The sequence below is a fragment of the Octopus sinensis genome, linkage group LG9 (assembly GCF_006345805.1).
Source record: "Octopus sinensis linkage group LG9, ASM634580v1, whole genome shotgun sequence".
NCBI lineage: Eukaryota > Metazoa > Mollusca > Cephalopoda > Octopoda > Octopodidae > Octopus > Octopus sinensis.
In genome coordinates, this window is record NC_043005.1 from 96,439,807 (window position 1) to 96,466,907 (window position 27,101).

General features: G+C 40.1%; 1 protein-coding gene and 1 pseudogene across 3 annotated transcripts in view; one reads left to right on the forward strand and one right to left on the reverse strand.

Moving 5' to 3' along the window:
- The window catches only part of LOC115215848 (inactive rhomboid protein 2-like), a 68,154-nt gene that overhangs the window by 39,107 nt on the left and 1,946 nt on the right, over positions 1-27,101 (forward strand). For all 3 annotated transcript variants that reach the window (XM_029785186.2, XM_036506191.1, XM_036506190.1), the window contains exons 7-14: positions 1,372-1,483; positions 4,474-4,548; positions 12,637-12,798; positions 15,388-15,473; positions 17,922-17,985; positions 18,883-19,065; positions 20,819-20,919; positions 22,837-22,990. In XM_029785186.2, coding sequence (XP_029641046.1) covers positions 1,372-1,483; positions 4,474-4,548; positions 12,637-12,798; positions 15,388-15,473; positions 17,922-17,985; positions 18,883-19,065; positions 20,819-20,919; positions 22,837-22,990 — 937 coding nt within the window. The remainder of the gene's footprint in view (positions 1-1,371; positions 1,484-4,473; positions 4,549-12,636; positions 12,799-15,387; positions 15,474-17,921; positions 17,986-18,882; positions 19,066-20,818; positions 20,920-22,836; positions 22,991-27,101) is intronic.
- On the reverse strand, positions 9,313-9,431 carry LOC115215967 (annotated as a pseudogene).

Below are 27,101 nucleotides of genomic sequence, written 5' to 3' on the forward strand. Positions count from 1 at the left end.
AAACCCTGTACAAGGATGCTGTCAGTAAAGTGAGGGCTGGCAATGAGTATAGTGAAGAATTCCGGGTAGAAGTAGCAGTCCTCAGCCCTCTCTTATTCATCATGGCCCTCCAGGCAATAATAGAGGAATTCAAAACAGGCTGCCCCTGGGAGCTCCTCTATGCTGATGACCTTGCTCTAATAGCTGAGTCGCTATCAGAATTAGAGATGACGTTTCAGATGTGGAAGTAAGGTCTAGAATTGAAGGGCTTCAGAGTCAACCTAGCGAAAACCAATGTCCTAGTAAGTAGGAAGGCAGACAAATCACAAACCCCTTCAGGTAGATGGCCCTGCTTGATCTTTAGAAAAGGTGAAGGTAGAAACTCCATAAGATGTACCTGGTGTAAGCTATGGACACATAAGAGGTACAGCAACATCAAAGGAAGGTTAACTGGGAAGATAGTTTTTGTGCACAGGGACAATAAACACTGAAGATGTATTATTATATCATTTCTGTACTTACTACTAGAACTTATCTGTTGCGATGACAAGGGTTCCAGTTGATCCAATTAACAACAGAACATCCTGCTTGTGAAATTAATGTGCAAGTGGTTGAGCACTCCATAGAGACCCTTAACATAGTTCTTAGGGACATTTAGCATGACACAAAATGTGACAGGGTCAACTCATTGAATTACAGGTACTTCTCATTTTTGCCAGCTGCGTGGACTAGAGTAATGTGAAATAAAGTGTCTTGCTCAAGGATACAATGTGCTGCTGGGAATCGAACTCATGACCTTACAATTGTGAACTGAATACCCTGACCACTAAGCCACATGCTTTCACATTTCTGTATTTAATATTTTTCTGTATGTATATTATTATCAAGATGTGTAAGTTGTTAATACAACTTTGGGCTGCAAAGGAAATGTTATAACACATTGAAGATAAATTTTAATGTATGGTTGTGTGGTTAAGAAATTTGCTTTCAAACTACATGGTTTCAGGTTTGACTCCACAGCGCAACACCTTGGGTTGGGCAAGTCACTGGTCTTCTACTACAGCTTTGAGTTAACCAGTTCCTTGTGCATAAGGTTTGGTAAAACGTTTCTGTTCTTATGTGGTAAACTTTAATCTGTCATCTGGTTTGGCACCACCGTCAGGCTCTTGAGTGCTTTTAGCAGAGGTTCACTCTGTCACAAGCATTCAGGCCAAGTGTCTAGTCTTAGGAGAACTTCCTACCACCAATCCTGTTGGCCCTGAAAAGAGCCAAAGAACCTTTGACTAAACCATTAAAAAAAGCAAACAAAACAAAACAAAAAAAAACACCCACCATACTTAGCTCTGCTGTATTCTTATACAATAAGACATCTTATTTATTTTCTTTGTTCAGGCCTTATTTCACATACTGGGTCACCTTTGTACAGATTATTGTCTTCCTGGTCTCTATTTCTGTTTATGGTCCTGCTCCTTTTGGATTTATGGAATATGCTAAATCAAAACCTGTGAGTATCTTACATGTCAATCTAGAAAAACAAGTGAACAAAAAAAAAAGCCAAACTTTCTTTTGATAGTTTAGAATTTTTTTTGTTATTTATTTTAAAGTATGGTACTTAGTTATCATTGTCACCTTGCTTATATTTTGGTTCAAGTTTTCATGATGGTAAGAGTTGAGTGCATTTAAATTATAGATTCTTTTCAAAGGTCTCAGATCCTGCATCATATTGTATGAGGTTTTGACTTGGAAGTTGGAACTGGATGGTCTTTCTGTTGACCACTGGCTTCATAATATTATTACAAGTTAATACTTGTGACATTAATTTATTTTATTAATTATAGAGCATGTTTATTAATAAGAATAACAAAGCTTTTTTTTTTTTGCTGTAAAGTTTACTATAAATTTGTATGTGTGTGTGTTTGTGTGCATGTGTATTACATGCTTATTTTCAAAAACGGAAAAAGAGCAAAAATCACACATAATACACATTTATGTATTATATAAAAGGAAAATAAATTAAGAGGAATAATTCAGGAGCACCAATTATTCAACTTTTGGATAAAATTAAGGCAGGTGTACTGAATGTTTTGAAATTTCCCTCTGGATTAGAGCAGAGATTCTCAAGAAGGATGAGAGATCATTTCAAGAAATTAAGAACACATTCACCAATGAAGGAAATGACAAAGGACTGAGATGATTGATGATTCACTGTGCATGAAAAGAGCTATCTATCACAAGAATAACGATGTCCTAAATGCAATCTATGGAAGCTTGTAACCCATTCTAAGACCATGTCAAGCATTTCCTTGTACTTCATTCTCCTAACACTTAGCCTCCTTCTCCATATTATATCTCTATGGCACTACTCAGTGGCAATAATTGCTTATGTTTGAAGGCGGCAAGCTGGCAGAATTGTTAGCACGCCGGACGAAATGCTTAGCGGTATTTCGTCTGCCGTTACGTTCTGAGTTCAAATTCCGCCGAGGTTGACTTTGCCTTTCATCCTTTCGGGGTCGATAAATTAAGTACCAGTTACGCACTGGGGTCGATGTAATCGACTTAATCCGTTTGTCTGTCCTTATTTGTCCCCTCTGTGTTTAGCCCCTTGTGGGTAGTAAAGAAATTAATAATTGCTTGAGTACAGAATCAGCGCAGATTACTCCCTCCTCTCACTTTCTGTGCACTGAGACTTACCTCCTCCTCCTCTTGAATCTTTACTTATTCTCATTATCTTCCTTTCCTTTTCCCATGCTATTCTGGCCTCCTAGCCTTCAGATATCCATCTCCTCCACCATACTCCATCTTATCACCTCATATGCCTGCTATCATTCTCAATACCCTCTCATATCCACCATCATTAAACACACATTCATGTACCTACTTATCTTCCTCTCCATCACTCCTTCACCTTGCACATCCTCCTCTTCCCTTATGGTCTATCCTCCAACTGGTGTCTTCCTCAGATTCTCCCTCTCTATTCTCATATTTCCTAGCAATCACACTTTCACCTTTGCTTATTATTCACCACATTCACCTCTACTCTCATCTCTAACCATCTTCTAATCTCCCCTCACATTCTTATGAAACTACCTACCATTTCTTCTTCTTGATCCATTTACCATATTCTTTCTTATGCTCACCTTTTTGTACTTTCAAAGTTTGCTCTGGCACTTTGTCACTACCATTTTTATCTTCTTCATCTTCTTCCCAGTTTCTACTACCAACCTTATATAATGTTGGGTAGCCATGTACTTCCTCTATGGCAAGATACCTGTGCTTGTCTCTCTACTGTACATTAGCCTCTCAGCATCTGGCAAAAAGCTACCTTCTCTAATACCTGACACTTAATCATGGGGGCTTTTCTCTCTTCTGTTCTTTTTCTGTTTTGCAAACTACTTGGTGACTTTTACATGCCAGAGGCATGTAAGCAGTACCCAGTACACTCTATATGATGGTTGGTGTTGGGAAAGGCATCCAATAACAGAAAACCCATCAAAGCTAATGCTGGAGCTTGGCACCCCTCCCCCCTGTGGATTACCAGGTCCTATTAAACCATTCAACCCATGCCAGCATAGAAAACTGATGCTAAGTGACGATGAGGATATATATATATATATATATATATATATATATTATATATATATATATATATATATATATATATAGAGTTCATGAAAAAAACAAAAGACGAAGACAGGTGGCTTACAAAACAAACAGATGTATTAGTATAACGCTCGGGAATTGAAAAAGTCTTACGTTTCGAGCTTACGCTCTTCCACAGAAAGGAACACAGGAATAAACAAGGAGAGAATAAAAAAGTGTGTAGTGGTTACCGAATTTATTTATGTATGTATGTTGTGTGTATGTATGTGATTGTTGTAAATGAATGTCGTTTGTTATTTTGCAAAAGTATGTCTGTCTATGGAGAAATATTACCTTCCTTTGAAACATGTAAGGACTGGCAATGGGAAGGTCAACCATCCGTATAAAATCTGTGTCAGTAAACTCTGTCCAACTCATGCAAGAAAAGGAAAATGATGATGATGATGGTGATAAAGTGTTCTGGTACTGAAGGCAGAAAAAAAAACACATTTCACAATATTCTTTCCCTGGACTACAGAGAGTAGTATTTGATACATTGGTTGTTGTTTTTAATGTACGAGGGAACACTGAAAAGTTCCTGGCTTTAAGAGTAAGGCTTGGTTGGAGGCCCAATCTTCCAAGTTCTTTTGCAGGGTTTAGGAAAACTGAAGAACTGCTGCAATAACTGTGTGAATCTGAAAGGGGAATATGTTGAATAGAATCCTAATTAACTGATCCTCCTGTATTTCCTTTTATCCAAAGCCAGGAACTTTTCAGCACCTCTTTGTAATCTGTCTAGAAAGTTTTTGACTAATTAATTTGGTCCACATTTTATATTGATGAGTATTTATTTCTTTGTTAAACTAAAAGGTGTAAATATTCATTTCTAGCTTTTTTCTTTTGTTGTTACTTCAGGTTCTGATGCCAAGCCTAGCAATTGAATATAAGGAATACCGAGATGTTGCTAATATGTGGTTTGGTCCTCGTCAGGTAACATACAAAGTATTATTAATGTATTGTTGTTTGACCCTTTTATTATCATATTTCTGTTGATATTCACTGATTTTTGTTTCAATTAATTATGAAATCCTTTGCATCAAATGGCAGAATCATGTCCCCAACAAAGATGTCCTCAAGCAAGCAGGAATACCAAGCTTGTTTGCACTCCTCACACAAAGACGAATGAGATGGCTTGGACATGTTAGCCGTATGAAAGATGGCAGAATCCCCAAGGACATACTCTACGGAGAGCTTGCTAGGGGTACTAGGTCTGTGGGTAGACCGATCTTACGTTACAAGGATGTTTGCAAAAGGGACATGAAGGCCTGCAACATCAATATTAGCGGTTGGGAGGCAGTTGCCGGCAACCGTGGAGATTGGCGACGTACCGTAAAAGAGGGAATACAAAGGAGTGACAGAGAGAGAGAGGAGAAATGGAAAGACAAGAAAAGACGTCAACGAGAAACTATGGCATTACAACCAGCCAGGAACAGTCTTCGCTACATTAGCGGTACCTGCCAGAGGGAGTGTTTGTCCAGGATAGGACTACACAGCCACAGCAGGAAATGTATCAGGACATGAAATGTAAAAGCCAGACTAGATTATTTTATGTGCAACTCCATTGTCTCCCGAGACAAAAAGGATGCCTACAACAATTATGAAAATAATGATGAATTTAATAATACAACTTCGTCATTATTAAGCTGATGTTCTGGACTTAAATTAACCTAAAATTTTGTATGGATGGTTTTAATTTAGATAATCTTAAACAAGAAAATTGTATCGTAGAACCAGAGGCAGTCTCAGGCGGGTTGTTATAAAAAGGGTTAAGGAAAATGTGTTGAAAGAACAAGTTAGACAATGACCGAGAGCAGCTAGCCAAACTAGGGGCCTAGGCAACAGTAGAACCGCAATGATCCATAGTAGAGGATAGTATTGGTGATGGAGATGATAAGATCCGCAGAAGTGAATAGATAGCAGTGAAAGAGCAATGATCTACAGTAGAAGGAAGTCAGTTGTGGGGGGACAGAATCCACAATAGGAGAAAGACCATTATGGTTGATCAACAGTGATCAGTATTAGAGGATAAACAGTGGTGGTGGGGGCACTGTTCTGTACTAGTGGCTGACAGTATCCTGTTTAATGCCTTGTGGTATTGATTTTCTTTCCCATTCCTCAATAATCAGGGAAAATGAATCCAATTGTGTATGTTTAAGTAATTATTTAAGTATTTAATATGCCAGATATAAATGTCATATACAGTTTCATTATATTCAAATGCAATGAAACTGAAGTGCAACAAAAGGTTGAATGATTTTAGAAATAATGGTTTCAAATTTTGGTACAAGGTCAGCTGTTTCAAGAAAGTGGGCAAGCTGATTATATTGACCCCAACGCTCAACTGGTGCTTCTTTTACCAACCCCTTGCAGTGATGTCAGTATGTGACAACCTACAATTTTACAATTGCATGCGAAAAAGAGGGGTCACCATCTTGTATGTAAAACGACAAGAAAAATAAGAACTTGTGAGATGTTCAAAATAAGTCATAACGTATTTATTGCTGGATGCAATGTGTTAACAAATAAGAATAGTTTGAAAGAAAAGGCTTGTAACATATTACATGAACATACTTTGCTACCATATGTCTCAAAGCAAATGAGGCGAATATGTGTACGTGCGGGTGTGTGTGTGTGAATGGCATGGCTCAATGTGTACACCTAGGAACTGTTAGGCAAAAGGAGTGTGAAATTAGAATTGCGTAGTAAGAGATGAATGAGAAATCTCTGACTTCCATGTCATCTGGAAATTAATTGAAAACTTCTAGAATATCTGAGGATTTTTGAGACGGTCGAGGGAGATTACTCTTGTTAGATCCCTTTTTCGTTTTATTTTCCTGCTTGACCACCAAGGGTCACTTACACCCTGAAAGGATGAAAGTAAAGTTGACCTTGGCAGAATTTGAACTTTGGATGCAAAGGCAGATGAAATGCTGAGAAGCATTTTGCCTGGGATGGTAATTTTTCTTCCAGCTCACCATATTAATGATTTTAGAAATATTAACAACTGTTGCAATAATTAATATTAATTGGTAAGCAGTATTTAGCAAAAACTATATCTTATTGTTCATAAATCTGCTGCTCTGAGTTCACATATACAAGGTTTCTTATCTTTGCTAGTCAGCTGTCTACTGTCTACTTCAGATGTATAGCTTTAAATGGGAACATTATTTGGTGTTGATTTATAAAAAAACATTCTGTATTTATCAGTGATATAGTGAAGGGGTCTCTGCTTGATGGTCAAGAGTTTCGATGCCCCTATTTTAATTAGACAGCATGATAAGCAAAAGGAAATATTGCATCCCTTTACGCCTACATCTGGAGATGACCGGACACCTTGACTCCCCACGTGCCATGCCTCTTGTCAACAAAAACTGTTTAACTTTGAGATGTTGGTATATATAATAAAGGCAATAACTAATAGGTAAAATACATATTAACATATGTACACACACACACACACAGAGGCATACGTATATACTTACAATAATGTAATTACATAGGTAAATATAAATACATATCAGTAACATACACATATATTTATAACATATCTACATAGGTAAATATATACATAAACGAATATAACTGCTTGGGTTAGATATACAAAATAGGCGTAGGAGTGGCTGTGTGGTAAGTAGCTTGCTAACCAACCACATGGTTCCGGGTTCAGTCTCACTGCATGGCACCTTGGGCAAGTGCCTTCTACTATAGCCTCGGGCCGACCAAAGCCTTGTGAGTGGATTTGGTAGATGGAAATTGAAAGAAGCCTGTCGTATATATGTATATATATATAAATATATATAATTATATATCATCATCATCAAATCGTTTAACGTCCGTTTTCCGCGCTAGCATGGGTTGGATGGTTCGACCGGGGTCTGGGAAGCCAGGAGGCTGCACCAGGCTCCAGTCTGATCTGACAGTGTTTCTACAGCTGGATGCCCTTCCTAACGCCAACTACTCTGTGAGTGTAGTGGGTGCTTTTTACGTGCCACCGGCACAGGTGCCAGGGGAGTCTGGCAGCGGTCACGATTGGTTGGTGCTTTTAACGTGCCACCGGCACGGAAGCCAGTCAAGGCAGTGCTGGCATCTGCCACGTTCGGATGGTGCTTTTTATGTGCCACCGGCACAGGTATCACACCTACTATTTCCATTGATATTTATTTCGATGTTCATGTACTTGACTCAATAGGTCTCCTCAAGCACTGCGGGTTGTTCTGAAATCCAAGGTACTTTGAATGGGCAGGGGCTATGCGGAACTGGTGCAGGAAGCAGCCCGGGTCTTTGCAGTCACAGCATATCTCTAGAGGTCTCGGTCCTTCGTCATTGCCTCTGTGAGGCCCAATGCTCTGAGGTCATGCTTGACTACCTCATCCCATGTCTTCCTGGGTCTATCTCTCCCCCTGATACCTTCACTGACATTACACATCCAGCGGATCATGTTAGCTTCATTTCTTTCAAGTCTACGCATGTCCTCTGCAGTCACAGCCCATGTTTCACTACCGTGAAGCATGGCAGTTCGCACACATTTATCATACAATCTACCTTTCACTCTGAGCGAGAGACCCTTTGTTGCCAGTAGGGGTAGGAGCTTTCTAAACTTTGCCCAGGCTATTCGTATTCTAGTGGTGACACTCTCTGAGCATCCACCTCCACTACTAACTTGGTCACCCAGGTAGCGGAAACTATCAACTACTTCTAGTTTCTCCCCCTGGAGTGTGATGGAATCTGTTTTCTGAGTATCTGTGGTGTCTATTGTCCCTGTGGATCTGCCACACATGAAAGCTATCTTGTCAGTTAATTTCCCTTTGATGTTGCTGCACCTCTTATGCGTCCATAGCTTACACTGGGTACACCTTATGGAGTTTCTACCTCCTCCTTTCCTACAGATCGAGCAGGGCCACCTGCCCGAGGGTGTGTGTGCTGAGTTCGTCTTTCTGCTTACTATAACTTTGGTCTTTGCTACATTTACTCTAAGGCCCTTTGATTCTAACCCTTGCTTCCACGCCCGAAATTTCTTTTCTAGTTCCGGTAGTGATTCTGCTATGAGAGCCAGGTCATCAGCATAGAGGAGCTCCCAGGGGCAACCTGTTTTGAATTCCTCTGTTATTGCCTGGAGGACTATGATGAATAAAAGGGGACTGAGGGCTGAACCTTGGTGTACACCTACTTCTACCCGGAATTCTTCACTATATTCGTTGCCAATCCTAACCTTGCTGACAGCCTCTCTGTATAGGGCCTGTACAGCCCTTATTAGCCATTCGTCAATCTCCAGTTTCCGCATTGACCACCAGATAAGGGATTGGGCGACCCTGTCAAAGGCTTTCTCCAAGTCCACAAAAGCTATGTAGAGGGGTTTATCTTTAGCTAGGTATTTCTCCTGCAGTTGTTGGATCAGGAATATAGCATCAGTGGTGCTTCTACCCGGCACAAAACCGAACTGCATTTCATCTAAGCAAATTCTCTCCCTAATGAGATGGGCTATGACCCTCTCTGTGACCTTCATCACCTGATCCAACAGTTTAATACCCCTGTAGTTATTTCTATCTATAGCATCACCTTTACCCTTGTAGCAGTTGACTATGGTGCTGCTACGCCAGTCATTGGGTATGACTCCATTATGAATTACCTGGTTTACAATGCGGGTGACTAGGCCATAACCCACACAACCAGCTGTTTTAAGCATCCAATGTGCTATGCTTACTGCACCTAGGTTTCCCAAGCGGTCACCCATCTAAGTACTGACTAGGCTCGACGTTGCTTAACTTCGGTGATCAGACGAGAACCGGTGCTTTCAATGTGATATGGCCATATATATATATATATATATATATATAACGGGAAGGTTTACGAAAATAAACAAAAGACGAAGGCAGGTGGAGTACAAACAAACAAATGTATTAGTATGGCGCTCAGGAATAGAAATAGAGCAAGTCTTTTACGTTTTGAGCCTATGCTCTTCCACAGAAAGATACACAGAAAAGAAACAAGGAGAGAAAAAAATGCGTGTAGGAGCTAACGGTCCATCATGGCGTTCTGACTTCAGGTAGAAGTCAGAGGTCAGGCGTTAGATGCTAGAGGGATAGTAGGGGAGATAACAGGGTCAAGTGACTTCACCCCAACACGAAGGTGCGTGTGTGTATAAGAGAGTATGTATGTGCGTGTGAAATAGGGCTGGTGGTCTGGACGTGTGTATGTATGTATGTGTGGGTGTGGAGATATGGGGGTGGGTGTGTGGGTGGTGTGTTATGATATGTGTATGTATGTGTAGGTGTAAAGATGTGGGGATAGGTGTGTGGGTGGTGTGTTGTGATGTGATGTGTAATGTCATATGGTGTAGTGTGGTGTGATGTTGTGGGGAGGTGGGGGGCGAGAGTGGGGAAAGCCCATGCGGGGTGTGGGTTCGGATGGGGTTGGGGTAGAGTGGGGGTTGTGGAGAGAAGAGAGAGAGGAGGGGGAGGGGAGAGAGGAAATGAGGAGGAGGGAGGGGATGGGGAGAGAAGGGGAGTGAGGGAGCAGAGAGAAGGGGAAGAGGGAAGAAGAGGAGGGAAAGAGAGTAGGGGTGAAAAGATGAAGGACTGAAGAGAAGTAGGAGTCGGGGGGGGGTAGGTTAGATGCAAAGGAGGGGGAGAGTTGAGCCCAAATGGTGTAAAAGAGCGAAGAGAGAAGATTAATCTCTGTTTACAACGCAAGTGGGAATCCGGATGGCCTCTGTGCAAGGACAATCTCAATACAGACAGATGTTGCAAGGAGTGACGGTGGAGCGGAAATGGCGTGAGACTGGTGTGTCATTGGCGAGGCGGATGTCTCGGAGGTGTTCCGCAAACCAGTCAGCCAAGCAGCGTCCTGCTTGTCCGATGTACAGGGAATGGCAGAGAGAGCAGGAGATGCAATAGATGATATTGCTGGAGGTGCAGGTGAAGGAGTCGATGATGGGTGCCAGTTAGGAGGGTGGTGTTGGAGAGTTAAGGGCAAGTGCGACAACGTGGGCGGGAGCAGGGGAACGAGCCAGGTTGGGAGGTAGGGTCAGGGAAGAAGCTGTGGACCAAGAGGTCTCGTAGGTTATGGGCTTGTTAGAAGGAGGGAAGGGGTCGGTTAGGGAAGAGGTGTGAAGTGGACGGGTCGGACTGGAGATGTTGGAAAGCTCGAAGAATGGTGCGTTGGAGAGGTAGGGTGGTGGGGTGGTAAGTGAGGGGAAAAGGGAGGCGGGAGACTGCAGGGTGGGTTCGGGGAAAAGGGAGGCGGGAGACTGCAGGGCGGGTTCGGGGGAAGAGAGCAGATGCACGGTCTACGGAACGTGCTCTGGGAAGGGCGGTGTGGATAGTGGTGAGGGGGTATCCACGTAGGATGAAGTGGCGAGCCATGAGTTGAGACTCAAAGTCATGGTTGTCACTACAGAGCCTACGTAGACGGAGGAATTGGGAATAGGGGATGGAAAGCTTGGTGTGTTTGGGGTGGGAGGAAGAGAAGTTTAGGTATGAGTGTGAGTCTGTGTTTTTGTAGTGAATGGAGGTGGTAAGAGTGGAGTGATGAATGCTGACCGAAATGTGAAGAAAAGAGACAGAGGTGTTGGAAATAGTGGAAGTGAAGTGGAGGGCAGGATGGAAGGAATCTAGATGTTCACGGGAGAGTGAAGTGGCATCGATAATGTCGTCAATGTAACGACCGTATAGTTCGGGAGTGGGACCAGTGAAACTAGAGAATATTTGGGCCTCAACATAGCCAACGAACAGGTTCGCATAGTTGGGGCCCATTCGCGATATATGTATATATGTATATATATATATATATATATATATGTGTGTGTGTGTGTGTGTGTGTGTTTGTTCCCCCCAACATCGCTTGACAACCGATGCTGATGTGTTTACGTCCCCGTAACTTAGCGGTTCGGCAAAAGAGGCCGATAGAATAAGTACTAGGCTTACAATGAATAAGTCCTGGGGTCGATATGCTCGACTAAAGGCGGTGCTCCAGCATGGCCACAGTCAAATGACTGAAACAAGTAAAAGAGTATATGTTTATACATGTAAATAGAGAGAAAGCAAAGACGGAAAAATTTTCAGATAATGCATATTCAAGTATAAGTATATAGGCATTTATAGATTAATAGAGCAAACTTACACAGTGCAAAAATGTAGAAAATTAAAGGGGAGCAGGTATGGTGGTACAGGTCCGATAACTGTTTCTGGGGTCTGTAGCTACTTTGTAATGTCGCAGATGTATTTCACAATAATATGCAATCAATAATGGAAGAATATAAACATTGGGTAGATCTAGCCTTTGTCTTCAAGGTGGAGAAATCAAAATCTAACATTTCAAATGATAATGCAGGGAAATTTAAAGGTAAAATGGGTGAAGAGGAAAGCAAGCAGTTGTGAGTGGAGGGAGGAAGTAGGTAGCTCGTTTGATTCTTGCACTGAGTGGAGTGTTGTGTCCTTGAGTAGTGTGCTTACTTTCTCAATGCTTGTTTACTCAGTTGAGCACATATACTCATGGCAGCTGGAGAAGGAGCTTAATCCTTTAACACACTGACATTCTTTTGAACGACTCTTGTTCACTTTCCAGGTACATTACTGTATATACTTTATATGCACTTTTGACAAGTTGTGGTGCACCTGAGCATTGTATACAATAATTTCATTATTATTATGTTCAGTTGCCTTAAACACCAAAGAAAGTGGGATAAAATCTGATAAATTTTAATGGGCTGAAGATTTAGATTTTACCTTTTTTTAATTGGTAAATATAAGCACCTATCAGTCACACATGCACCCACTTACCTGCCCGATGGTTGAGTGGCCAGTGTCTATGATAATACTCAGTATTACTCTTTGTAGACAATAATTCTAATAGATATTCATATATGAGAATGGATTGTTAATAAGAATCTGTTATCTCCACAACAGTACTTTCTGATCAGAAACAGAGAAGCAACTCTTAAACCACACTGTACAGCCCTGTTATTTTATCAAAGTCTAATATTTTGTTTACCTCTAACAGTTATTTTTGTATTTTTCCTAGGCTGATCTCATTCACTTGGGGGCCAAATATTCTCCATGTATGCGAAAAGATAAGAACATATTGGATGCTTTGGAAAAAGATCGAAACCTTGAGCGCGAATCAGCTTGTTGTGTCCGTAATGATGGATCCGGTTGTTCCCAGATGACTGAAAACAGATGCAGTGTAAGTAACAATAAAGTATTTGAGTATCAGGATTATGAAGAGGAATTCACAAGAGGTTATATAGACATCAACCATTTTGTTACCATATTGTTATTTTCTTCAGCTACCTCTGTTAACCCTTTTGATGCCGATGCCAGTACCCCCTGACTGGCTCTCGTGCCGGTGGCACATAAAAAGCACCAGCCAAACATGGCCGAGGCCAGTATCCCCTGACTGGCCCCTGTCCCAGTGGCACATAAAAAGCACCAACTACATTCTCGGGGTGGTTGGTGTTAGGAAATTGTGTCATCTTGTCATTATCTCATCCTTTCATGCTTACTGGTTCTACATTATTGAATATGCGATACAAATAAGAAGATGATATTCTTTCAAATGCAGAGTTACCGCTAGAACGGCAAAAATACTGGGTAACTTACCCTTACAAGGTGGACAAATTTGCAACAACCAGCCATGGGACTTGAACCCATAACCCTTAGAGACTCGGGTTGGGTGCTTTACCATTAAGCTAAACTGCCCACTGACAAATTCATCTGCCGAATTAGATACTAAAAACTTTAGCTTTATATAACAACCATGTTTGTGTAAAGAAACAAATATTTGAGTTCCATGGTTGGTTGTTGACAAATTTTTCTACCTTTTTAATGGTAAGTTACCCAGTATTTCTGCAACTCTGTGTTTGGAAAAATATAATCTTATTTGTATTGTACAATACACATTTCAACTCCTGATAAAAAAAAAAATTGTTTGCTTACATTTATACACATGATTGAATATACATGTTTTTTTGTTTTGTTTGTAAGGAGGATATGACAACCTCTTTAGTGCTGGTACCACATTAAAATATACTCTGTACCCTCTGGAAGGTGGTTGGTGAAAGGAAGGGCACCCAGGCATAGAAACCATTCTGAAAATGAAATATACAAGCATCAGTCTGTGAGGGCAGTAGCTTCCAATCATCATCATCATCATCATTGTTTAACGTCCGTTTTCTATGCTAGCATGGGTTGGACGGTTCGACTGGGGTCTGGGAAGCCATGGAGGCTGCACCAGGCTCCAATCTTGATCTGGCAGTGTTTCTATGCCCTTCCTAACGCCAACCACTCTGTGAGTGTAGTGGGTGTTTTTTATGTGCCACCGGCACAGGTGCCAGGGCAGGCTGAAGAACTGATTTTGACTGTGATGACCTGTTCCAACCTACCAGTATGGGAAAGTAGATATAAACATGTTGATAATAATAGGGTGTGATTTGAAGAAGATGTGGCTGCTATTTCTACAAATTGAGAAACTGCTTATCAGTTCCTTGTTTAGCTTGTAAGAGCAGAGATAAATAAGCCTGGAAAGGTTTGAAGAAGTAAAAGTTATTCCTTGTTGTTCTAACACACCATTATTGGAGCCAACGAAAGTGCCTCTATAAAGTATCTCCACATACTAGAAATAAGTCAAATCTTCCTCAAATTACAGTTATTTTGTCAGAGCCATAAGTTTTGCTATTGGTTGCTCTTCCTACTTCTAACTTGTAAAGAAGGAGTGAACTGTTTAGTCAGTCAGGCAAACTGAGATATGTAAATTGTGGAAAAAAACCCCAAAAAAACACTGCTTGTAATTAAATTTGAACTCATCGTCATGTAATTGTTAGTCCAGCTTAATCTTACAGCAGTTTTGCTCACATGCAAAAAAAGAAATCATTGTCACTACCATTTCTCCTCTTTTTATTCTTTTTGCATAATTTTGGGGGTAAATTTTGTTGGAACTAATTTTACCATAGATTTTTATGTTAAAGTCATTTGAAAATTATGCAGTGACCTCCAGCTCTGTAACTACACTGCCTTGCACATTATCTGACTACTTTCTGATCTGTCCTCCTTCTTGAGCTATTTTTATCTCTCTCACTTTCCCACCCCATACCAATATTTCCTGTTAACTATACCCTTGTTCATTGCTCATTACATTCACCTCTACCCCTATCTCTAAGCTCTTTGCTGTTACTTTCTTCTCACACTTATGAAATTACCCATCCTCTCTGCCTTCCTCCCCTGAGCTACTGCCCATAATATCTGTTCTGTTCACCTTCTTGCACTTTAAGAGTTTGTTCTTTCTTTCCAGCCACTCCCACCCTTTCCTGTGTTATGTAGGGTAACTATGTATCTCCTCATATAGCTCGTTCCTCTAGCCTTTCTACACCTGTAGTATAAAGCTACCGTCCCCTCTCTCAAATATACCTCTCCACTCAGTGAAGGGGTCTTTTTTTCTTTTTTACTTCACTTGCCTTGCAAGTTATTTAATAATCACACATTAGTCCCAGTGGCATGGAGAAAAGGTACCCAGGATGTACTGTAAATTGGTTGGTGCTAGGAAGGACATCCAGTTGTAGAAACTGTGCCAAAATTGACATTGGAGCTCAGCTCAGTTCTGTAGGTTATTAGATTCTGTCAAACCACCATCCCATGCCAGTATGGAAAAACAGGCATTAAATGATGATGAGGGGATGGTGGTAGTGGTGGCAGCAGCGGCTGTTGTTGTTGTTGTTCAAAATGTATTGTACTTGTTTCACTGCAACGAATAAATTCAACGCTTCTCATGTGATTCTAGGAAACATTATCCACATTTTATGATAATACGGAGATGTTATTATCTCAGAAGAGAGACATTCGAACTGTATGTGGTCTTGATCCAAAGTGAGTATATCGTTCTCTGTATGTGTTGCTTCTTTTGTTGCATTTCTGATGTTGATATATGCTTGTAGGGCATTTAAGCTTTTGAACATTTGTCTGCTCCCATTTGTTTGTATATGAGAACTACATGATACAATTACCAAATGTGTTCTTTTCTTTTCGTCACCTTACTGGCACCTGTGCCGGTGGCATGTGTAAAAAGATTTGAGCGAGGTTGTTGCCAGTACCGCATGACTGGACCCCGTGCCGGTGGCACGTAAAAAGCACCCACTACACTCTCGGAGTGGTTGGTGTTAGGAAGGGCATCCAACTGTAGAAACATTGCCAGATCAAGATTGGAGCCTGGTGCAGCCATCTGGTTTGCTAGCCCTCAGTCAAAATCGTCCAACCCATGCTAGCATGGAAAGCGGACGTTAAACGATGAACGAGTAAGTGCGATATGATGAGGATTTGTTTGTTATTTCTAGTTTGTTGAGTGACTGCATAGAAGCTCTTTCCACTTCAGTGAGTATGTGTGTGTTTGTGTATCAAGTTCCAAAACCTAGAATTCTTGTAGATTGAATGCAAGCTAGATTAAGGGTGAGAAGTATTTTATTAGGATCTAGGAAATAAGAGAGAGAGAGAGAGAGAAAGAGAGAGTACAGCATTAATACGAAAGATACCAGACAATACAGTATTGAGGTGCATCAGAACATTTATGTACTTAATGTAATTTTCTAGCAAACTGGTAACCGAACTTGCTTTGTAGATTGTCATTAGTATAGAGGCATATGAGTTTTAAGAAAATTAACCAGCATACTATGAAAACATAATGTAGTGAAAAAGACTCAAGAAAATATTACGTACAGGCACAAGTGTGGCTGTGTGGTAAGAAGCTTGTTTCCCAACCACATAGTTTCGGGTTCAGTCCCACTGTGTGGCACCTTGGTGCCACACAGTGTCTTCTACCATAACTTTGGGCTGACCAAAACCTTGTGAGTGGATTCGGTAGACTCAAACTGGAAGAAGCCCGTTGTATATATACATATATGTGTATGTGTGTGAATGTGTTTGTCCCCCCGCTATTGCTTGACAATTGATGCTGGTGTGTTTATGCCCCCATAACTTAGTGGTTCAGCAAAAGGGACTGACAGCATAAGTACTAGGCTTACAAAGAATAAGTCCTAGGATCTATTTCTTCCACTAAACCCATTAAGTCTGTGCTCCAGCATGATCACAGTCAAATAGCTGAAACAAGTAAAACAATATATACACACACACACACACTCATTACCATAGAGTGTCCACTTTTCCATGCTTGCATCGGTCAGGCAGAATTTGATGATACAGATTTTTTGTGGCTGCCCCTCTTGTTGCCAACTCTAACCTGTTTCCAAGCAAGGTAATATTTCCCTGTGGCCAGAAGATTAGAAGTGAAAAACATTGCTGGTATGACAGTGATGCTTGTTTACAATCATCATGTGAAATCAACACAAAGACACACACACACACATACATGATCTTCTAGTTCCCATCTACCAAATCGAATTGCAAGGCTTTTGTAAGATGACAAAAGACTAAGAACAACAGCATTAAGTTAAATCACAGAATCCAATATATATTGGCAAAGATTAGATGAGTCATCATTGTCTGACTCAGTTTTTATGTCTGTCCTGGATGAGTCTAAGTACCACATCTCTCTTGTATATACCAGTTGGTGTAGTTTCTATAGTTGGATGCCCTTTCCTAATGCCAACCATTTTATAATGTGTCCTAGATGCATTTTATCATGGCACCAATACCGGAGAGGCTGCCTACCTAACACTAGTGCACCATCACAATTTGTATGTGTATGTATCAAACATAACTGTCATCATCATTGTTTAACGTCCGTTTTCCCTGCTATCATGGGTTGGACGGTTCAACTGGGGTCTGGGAAGCCAGGAGACTGCACCAGGCTCCAGTCTGATCTCGCAGTGTTTCTATAGCTGTATGCCCTTCCTAATGCCAACCACTCCGAGAGTGTAGTGGGTGCTTTTTACGTGCCACTGGCATGGAGGAGGCCAGTTGAGGCAGCGCTGGCATCGACCACGTACGGACTGTGTGGTTATAAAATTCAGTTTGCAACCACATGGTTTTGAGTTCAATCCCACTTTGCAGCATCTTAGGCAGCTGTCTTCTTTTTTAGCTTTGGGTTAACTAATGAGTGAAAATGTGCAGAAGTCCACCATGTGTGTGTTTCTGTGTGTTTTATGTACATGAACACACACACCTGTGTGTGTGTGTATATGTATACACATTGGCAGCTATACCTTTCATTACTACAGCATTTAGGAACATTAATAATAATGTATAAATATGTTAAGGGTAGTCAGTCAACTAACTCTATCCCATCTTTGAAAAGTAAATATCTATACCTAGTTATCTTCATTCTCCAAGATTTTAATTTGTTTGCATTCTTCCTGTTTACAGATATTGCAATAAACCAGCATCACAGGTGCCTTTTGAATGGGACAAGAATATTTTGAACTGGCCGGTAAGATTGTCTTTAAATATTAATTATTTTCATCAAATGTTATAAGTGTAGCAAGGGAATACAAATGGCTGGGTGGAGAGGCTAACTATACAAGGGATTAGCAGTTCAGAACATGTTAACAGAAGTGCTTTGTATCTGTAAGCTTAACTCTCAAAGATCTTAGGTGTCCAGTTAGATACCACGAAGTGGGAACTGATCATTGTTCTAAACAGTGGTAATACTGTTCTATATTTAAGAGATGAGGAATTATGTACATGATTTACATTATTTACATTTGATGGATATTTGTCCTCATCTTGTTAACATGTTTTGGCCATGATTTAAGGTGTTCCAGTTGTGACCATCATTGTATGGCTTTTTTTTAGTTAGACTTAGTGGCACGTAAAAAGCACCCTCTACATGGTGTGGTTTGCGTTAGGAAGGGCATCCAGCCATAGAAACCTTGCCAGATCAGATTGGAACCTGGTGCAGCTCCCCAGCTTACCAGTTTTCAGTCAAACCGTCTAACCCATGCCAACATGGAAAACGGACGTTAAATGATGATGATGAGTTATCTGGGACTACATCATCAAGTGTGCTCTTCTTTTTTAAAGACAGTTGGATTTGATTTGTAGCAGGTCAAATGACTACAAAGAGCCTTCCTCATTGGCTCATGTGGAATTCATCTGTTTCTTTTCATTGAAATTGTTGCTCTCATGGTATGACTAACGGACAGGAATCATAGAATGTAGCTTGCTCATGTCCATTATGCTGTGCTCTCTTGCCAAGGCCCAAAATATATGATTGCCTCAGTTTCTAGTGGTAGAATTACTCAAAATCTCCCCTATCCATGCTAACATGAAAGAGTGGATATTAGATTGCTTTGAGATTTCATCAGAAAATTGTTTTCCTTTTCAGATTTGTGAAGACGGTACTAAACCAAATCAATCAAAAGCAAGCAAAATTGACCGACATATGTCATGTGAAATTGTAGCCCGACCATGTTGCCATGGTATTCAGGGAGAATGTTTTATAACTACACGGAAACATTGTGAATTCATTCGGGGTTACTTTCACGAAGAGGCTTTCCTTTGTTCTCAGGTATTTGATTTTTGTTAATTATACTATTAGTACTACAACTACAGCTGCTGTGGTTCTTTTTCTTGCATTTGTTATTTATTAGGTTAAGCACCGTGCACTTGGAGTTTCTAAAGCTCAGAAGTTCTGTTTCTTCATGCTTCTGTTGCAACACTTCTTTTTTTGCATAAGCTTTCTCCATTGTAAATTGAATTTGGTATTGTATACCAACACTATATTCTACCTACTCTTTAACATCACAAGACTAAAACCCTACAAGTCACTACAAATGCTAGGTTTCACAATCTTTTATGTTCTTTCAGAGTGATTTCTTATATCTGTCACTTTCCCTAAAAAAGTATTCCAAAGACTTGGTTTTCTCCCCAGATTCAGTGATTTGCTGACTCTCTTTAAAGAGCAAGACTGCTCCAGATTTGAGTGTTTGGTTCACATGTTAAAGAATGTACTGATTCTGTGCCCTCATGCTTTTATTCTCTCTTCCTTCATTCACCCTCTGTCACATTTGCTTTGAACAAATGAAAACAATGTAGAAAGCACCCTTTTGTCTTGCAGGAGACAACCTTTCTAGTGCTGGTGTCTTGATAAAATGTATCCAGTATATAATGTAAAGTAGTTGGTAAACATGTGGAAACAACTTAGAATAAAAAGGACCATTTAGTCTTTTTGAGGATATGCCAACTTCTCTAATGTTGGTGTCATGGTAAAATATGCCCCCATACTCTTTCTAAAGTTAGTGTTAGGTAGGGGTATCTAGCTATAGAAACTATATGCCATAAATGAGATGTACATTGGAGATGTGGTCCTTTGATGAAGACTCTGGTTTCAAGTCACAACTGACTCAGGCTGTGATGACCCATCCGACCCATGTCAGCATGGAAAGTGGAAGTCTAATGATGATGATCATTGTCAAAGATTTACTCACCAACATACTGCAATCACTGCCTTATAAATATGCTATTTCCTCTCTTTCTGTCTCTTCCTCTACTTCTACATAATTACTTCTATTTCCATAAAATAGCAAGCTGTGTGTCACCTTTGTCAAATCCTACTTATGTACATTCTTTTCCTGCTCTTGTCATCCATATTGTGTCTCAGTTTCCAAAACGTTGCATTAAACATTTTGCTAAATCCTTCCTATCTATAATTGTTTTCCATCAATCAAATTTCATTCACAGGGCATCAGTCAATCTGAAGGTGTCATGTAGTGGGTGTGAACCCGAAACCACTTGGTTGCAAAGCCATGATATTTGTTATGAACCATTATATTCTCTTATTAATTCTTTTCTATAATAGTAAATAGCAGATAAAAAATATAGAAATCCTGTTTTGAATTGAGTACGAAAGGGTGTCACAGTGTCGAATGATGTTGATGAATTGATACTGTCTTTACCTAATATAAAACCACTCGTCTAATCTACTGATTAGATGGCAAGCAAAGTTTGAATAAAAGCCTTTTTTTGAATTGACTTATGTCATTATTAGATTTGTGTTCTTTGCATTGTTTTGTTAATTTGTCATGAAAATCTGTAGCCTAAGAAGGCCATAGCTGTATAGCCAGAGACACAACTTCTTTCTTCCAATCATCAGACTTACTGCCATTTAGCTCCCTGCTTTTCTTTGATGTTGTTTGATGACCACCATTCTATTCTTCCTCTACTACTTTTACTAAGGATTTGTCCATGTAAGGCCACTTTCACTGGAGGTTTGTTATTTATATATCTATTGATAAATTATATTTAATTTGTATCTTATGCAGGTTGACTGTTTGAGTCGAATATGTGGCATGATACCATTCCTCTACAAAGACAAACCTGATCAGTTTTATAGATTGTTCACAACATTGTTCCTTCATGCAGGGTAAGTATTATCATCATTACTGTCATCATCATCATCGTCATCACCATCATCATCATTTGAGAGCAGACCATACTGACATATGAGTGCCATAAAAATTTTAAGATGGTCTGATGCTATTTGAGGAGGATTTGGCTCCTATTTCTAGCAGATGGTGTGATCTTATTGATGCTACCTTGTTGACTCGACTATTTAAGTAATGCATTAATACATGAGGTTATTGAATTGAGCTGTTAACAAAATAAGTTTAGTCGTCATCATCAGTATCATCCTTGTCCTGATCATTATCATTTAACATCCACTTTTCCATGCTTGTATGGATGAGGCAAAATTTGTTGAGGTAAATTTTTCTCATAATAATAATAATAATAATAATAATAATAATAATAATGATAATAATAATGAAATTATTGCATACAGTGCTCAGGTGCACCACAACTTGTCAAAAGTGTGCATAAAGCATATGCAGTAATGTACAAATGTCTGGGAAGTGAACAGTGTATGAGTCAGATATATGCTTGCTTGTGTGTATGGAGGGGAGAAAATCAGGTTTAGTGTTGGTGAATCTCAGGAAGCATGGAAGTTTTGAAGGATGCAGTGCTCTGACAACTAACAACTGATGCCGGCAGTTTGTTCCATACTTCAGCAACTCTTAGCATGAAAAAATGTTTCCGAAAGTCATGGGAGCTGTGCTGTTTTCTGACTTTGTAAATATGTCCACCGGGTGTTAGACAGGTAGAGTTTGAAAAGGTGCTCAGAGTTATTGTTTGTAAGATGGTTAATAATTTTATAGGTGTCTGCCAAGTCAGCTGCCAGACGTCAGAGTTTCAATGTGTCCATGCCCAGGGAAGTAAGGATATACTTCCTGTCATCAACTCTCACTGGCAAAATGGTATTTTCCCATAGCCAGACGTGCCTTTCTCAAAAGACTAGAAACGAACATCCTCTCTTGTATGATGCTGATGCTCATTTGCAAGCATCACATGATGTCTGAACAAGGATACACACAAACAAACAAATCCTTTTAGCTATTTTATTAACAAGGGGCTTGCATAGTAGATTCATACCTTTATATTTAGATAATGATGATAAGTGTTTGTAATTTAGCCAGAAGGCCAGTAATTTTGAGAGAAGTTGGTTTTAGGGAACAATCTATTACACTGATCCCACTGTTTTATAAACTACATGAATTATATTTATTCAGAAGGTGTAAGCTTTATATTGTGATTGTAAATTTCTTAGATGTGTTGTAGTTGGAATATCTAATTGGTTAATAGCTATGTCAGTAGAGTATATTAGTAGCTTTTGCCAGCATTGTTTAAGTGATGTTGAAGTAACTTTGTTAAGTGAAACTGAGACTGACTCCTGAAGTAGATTCTGAACATTTTTTTGCAGAAGAAAATATGCTTATATATGATGTGCAGGAATGGCTGTGTGGTTAAAAACTTTTCTTCACAACCTCATGATTTCAGGTTCAGTTCCACAGCACAGCACCGTGGGCAAATGTCTTCTACTTTCCAGGCCAAGCAATGCCTTGTGAGTGAATTTGGTTGCCTGCACCAATGTAATTTCTTTTCTGTAGAAATTAGCTGAATACCTACTATTTCTTTATTGCCCACAAGGGGCCAAACATAGAGGGGACAAACGGATTAAGTCGTTTATATCGACCCCAATTCATAACTGGTACTTATTTAATTGACCCCGAAAGGATGAAAAGCAAAGTAGTTACATTAACTGGTTGGAATTCAACTGGAATTTGTATGTGTGTGTGTGTGTGTGTGTGTGTGTGCACAGATGCACCTAGGTTTGCATGGATGTATGTGTGTACTTTATATTTTATTTCTACATTCAAGCATTGTTTCTAACTCTGCTGGTGTTAATCTCTCTAAATATTCTAGTGTTTTCATTGATTTATTTCAGTTTCATCCACCTGATACTTACAGTGTTATACCAAGCTTTTGTGATGCGAGATATTGAAAAATTAACTGGTTGGTTGCGAATATCAATCATATATCTTGGTAGTGGCATTGCTGGCAACCTTGCAAGTGGCATTTTTCTACCATATCAAGTGGAGGTATTTTATTCTTTTCAATTAATAATGTTAATTAGGAGAAACATTGTTTTATATGTGTTGTGTATATTGCTTTCTTTCTTTTGCTGAGCTTACTTTTGAGAAAAGATGTTACAATATAATTTAATGACAGAAAATGCCTGCCACTGGATCAAGGGAGCCCGCTTAAGGTGCTCAGGGTCTGATTTAGGTTGGACCTTCTGGTGGGTAAAAACTAGGAAGTGGTTGCAAGTAGAGTGGCATTCTGACTCTCACAGAGATGTCTCTGAAGAGCCAAGTGGAAATTAATGATGACATGTAAGCATGTACTGAGAGTGATACACTTGCAGAAACATCTGGACCCACGTTGGAGAAGGCATGAAGCTCTCCACTGTTACTACCAACTCTTCAAGGTGTGAATAATACAACTAGCTCACATCTGCTTCTTTCCTTCAACTCAGGCTTCACAAAAGCAAAGACCTTGTTGAAATTGCACCAAAAAGCCTTTGTTGAGAGACAAGAGAAAGACTGAAACTGAAATAAATAGAAGCCAGCCCTAAATTGAAGGCCATAAGACACAACAGTCATATAAAAGGTCTGTTACAAAACCAAAATACAAAAGGTTTCAACACTAACATCACCTTCATCACAAGAAGAAAACCCAATTTTACAAACACTCACAGCATGAAAACAAAAAAGAAACACCTGAAAAACAAATTGACCAACAGACACACTCTCAGGTACTTACTTCATTAACTTCATTATTGTTCAGAAGAGCAACTTTGAATTGATTGAGGAAGTAATTAACAGCAAAAACGTCTTAATTGGGGAAGGCTTTGTTGAACTCCTCCCGAAAACTCCATTGGACAGAATGTTAATCCAAACAGATACGAATGTGTTTCTGTTTGGATTTAAAACAGAAATTCCCGTAGGACATTGGAGTGTTTAGTCAAATAAAACTTACTAGAAACACCTTTCTCCACTCTCCCCTCAGCCAAAAAGAAGACCGTTTCAACAATCATCCTTGAAGTCAAAGATAAATAAATCCATTTTATTTTCCCTAATCTAAATGGCTACACTTAGAGTAGGTTGTGTAAATGCTCATGGCCTAGATTTGGTTTGGAAGAAGACTATGAGATATTCTCATCTTGTGGTCTATCTAGAGTGAGTGGCAGAGCAGCAATGCTATTCCAAAAATCCTTAGGTCCTAAAGTAAGGGCAGTTTTCTTGGAACTAGACGGTAAGTTGGTGGTCCTAGACTTGAATGGCAGTGAAGGTGGTGCCATTAAAGATTGGGGGCTATTTATGCTCCAACAGGGGCTAGAAGGCCAGATTTCTTCCAGTGTCTAGAAGCATTGTGAACAGTGGAGATGTGACATGGCCACAAAACCACAATTGAATCTTTGACAAATCAGGACAGGCACATGCTACTTGGTTCTGAACAGATGTGTGTGATTTTCCAGCAGCACTTTGCACAGCTGTTTGGGGAGGGTAATGGTTGACGATAGTAGCAGACTTTAGTTCATATGTAGACATTCTGCCACAGCTCTCAGCAACTGTCATGAGGTTCTGTGAAAAGCTGATAATGGCCACAGAAATATAGGCGGTGACGAGCAATTGTACAAGTCACAGATTGCCTGGTTTGGATGGTCTGCCCTATGGATTCCATGCATTCGAGCCAGATTTGTTTCGTGGCCTCTTGGCAAACTTCTATTGTAACTAGCAGCAGAACAGGGGAATTCCTAGTGCTGTTAGCCAGAGTGTGGTGACACTGCTGAGGTAGGACACTGACACTGGGGATGTGCTAGGGAATTTTTGGCCCATAACTCTGCTAAACTGAGAGTTTAAGATTTTGGCCAAGGTGTTAATGAAAATATTGGTGCTTGTTGTTAGCAGTCTGGTTGTGGAGGTGCAAACATGTAGAATCCTAAACAGATCTATCCATCACAACCTCCACCTTATGTGATACATCATTGAAAGGGCTGGAATTAAACCTGGTCTCTGTGGGGCCCTCATCAATTTGGATCAGTTGAAAGCATTCGATAGCTACTTAGAACCTGTCCTGAAAGTGACTGGTTTCAGATATATTTTCAGAGGCTGGATTGTTGCAATGCACAGTGGCACCTGCTCAGTGGTAAGAACTGGGATGAGGTGACAGACAGGGTGGTCAGATTTAGCCAGAAATAGGCAAAGAGGAAGCTGTCCCTGAAAGGTCAGGCAGAGGTGGCAAATGCCTACATTGCTTTTGTCATCATTTATCACCTGATCTTTGTGCTTTTCCCCAGTTACTGCTTGATCAGGTGGAAGGGGCGTGTTTCAATGGTTAGGCAGTTAGTCTGCTGCCTGCACCCTCTGCACAGGCACGCTGTGGCTTCTGATGCACAGACATGCATTCAGATTGTGCCACCTGCAATGATTTCTAGACAGTGAACATGTGTGTGGGCTCTATGGAGCTGCAGTTCTGGGTGAAGGATAGACTGAGACTCAGCACCTGGCACCTAGAATGTTGTCAGGTGTTCCACTAAGAATTAGTAGCAAGAAAGTGCGACAATGTCCTCAGGGAGACCCTGGACATTGATGATAATAAATTGGCTAGACTGTTCTGGAGGACTTTCCAGGGGACTACTGTGGATAATTTCCAGATGTCTTTGGCTTGGCCATGCTACCAGTTTGAGATCAATTCTACAGGAACAGATATGTTGTCAGATGAACTTATCTGAGGTGTGTGCAGAGTGATGAAACTGTTCTGCATTCACTTGTTTAATATCTGGTTATTGCTGACTTATGAAGTTATGTTGAACAACTGCTGTCACAAGTGGGACGGATCCATCTCTTGGTAGAGTCTATAGTGCTGATAGCCCCGCCACCCTTTACTTGGGCAGGCAAGACAGTTTTCCTTTGCTTGGGGGCTGTGGCAAAAGAGATTGTCTGGTAGATGAGGCCGAAAGGAATGAGGACAGACATTCTTCTTTGGTAGAGCCCTCATCGACTGTTTCAAGTTTCACTTGAAAAGGAAAGTGAAGGTAGAGAGGGAGGTGCTGCCCTCAAGTGAATTTATTGAAAGGTGGATGAAAGTTTCAGAAATGATACTGTTTGAAGTGTAGACCTGTGAGTGGGCGTACTGTTCTAAGACCTGTGATTCAGAGAAAAGGAATTGGAGAGGGCACTTGGATGGTGGAGTTCCTTGATTATCTCAAAGAGGTCTTCCTGATACAGGAGGATCCCATCATTATTTCATTATTTTACTTATTTTTTACTTCCTTTTTTTTACTGTTGTATATTATGTATACTTCCCTTCTTTGTTTTATTGCATAGAGAATGTATACTTTCCTTTTTTTTTAAAAATCATTTTACTTTATGTAAATCTTCATGAATTATGTCTGTCATTGTATTGTTCCCCTCATCCTTTGCCCTGGTGGAAAATAAAAGAAATCATCATCATAATGATAGTTATTATTATTATTATTATTAAGACAGCGAGCTGGCAGAATTGTTAGCATGCTGGGCAAAATGTTTTGTGGTATCTTGTCTGAGTTCAAATGCTGCCGAGGTCAACTTTGCCTTTCATTCTTTCAGGGTCGATAAATTAAGTACCAGTCATGTACTGGGGTTGATGTGATCGACTAGCCCCCTCCCCACAAATTCCAGGCCTTGTGCCTATTGTAGAAAGGATTATTATTATTATTGATGTAATCAACTTTACTCTGCCCTCATTAAAATTATGGCCTTCGTAAGAAATTATTTGAGAGCAGTGGATAGATGGAATCACTGGAGCATCTAACAAAACATGTGGCAGTATTTGTTCTAGGTCTTTATATTCTGAGTTCAAATCCTGCCATGGTCAGCTTTGCCTTTCATCCTTTCAAGTATAAAATGAAGTACCAGTCAAGTCCATGGGTTGATGGCATTGACTAATCACTTCTCTTTGTCAATCTTGTGCCCAAATCAGAAATTGCTGCTACTACCCTCTGTCCATCTAGTCAGTTGACTTGCCTGGACTAATGCAACTCTTTCACACGCTGTGTACTGATCTTCCATAGTAGTCATCATATCTTGAACTTGATATCCCATGCCTTTCACATATTGATTGATAAATGCTCTTCTTGGTCTGCTGATACTCACATGTCCATGCATG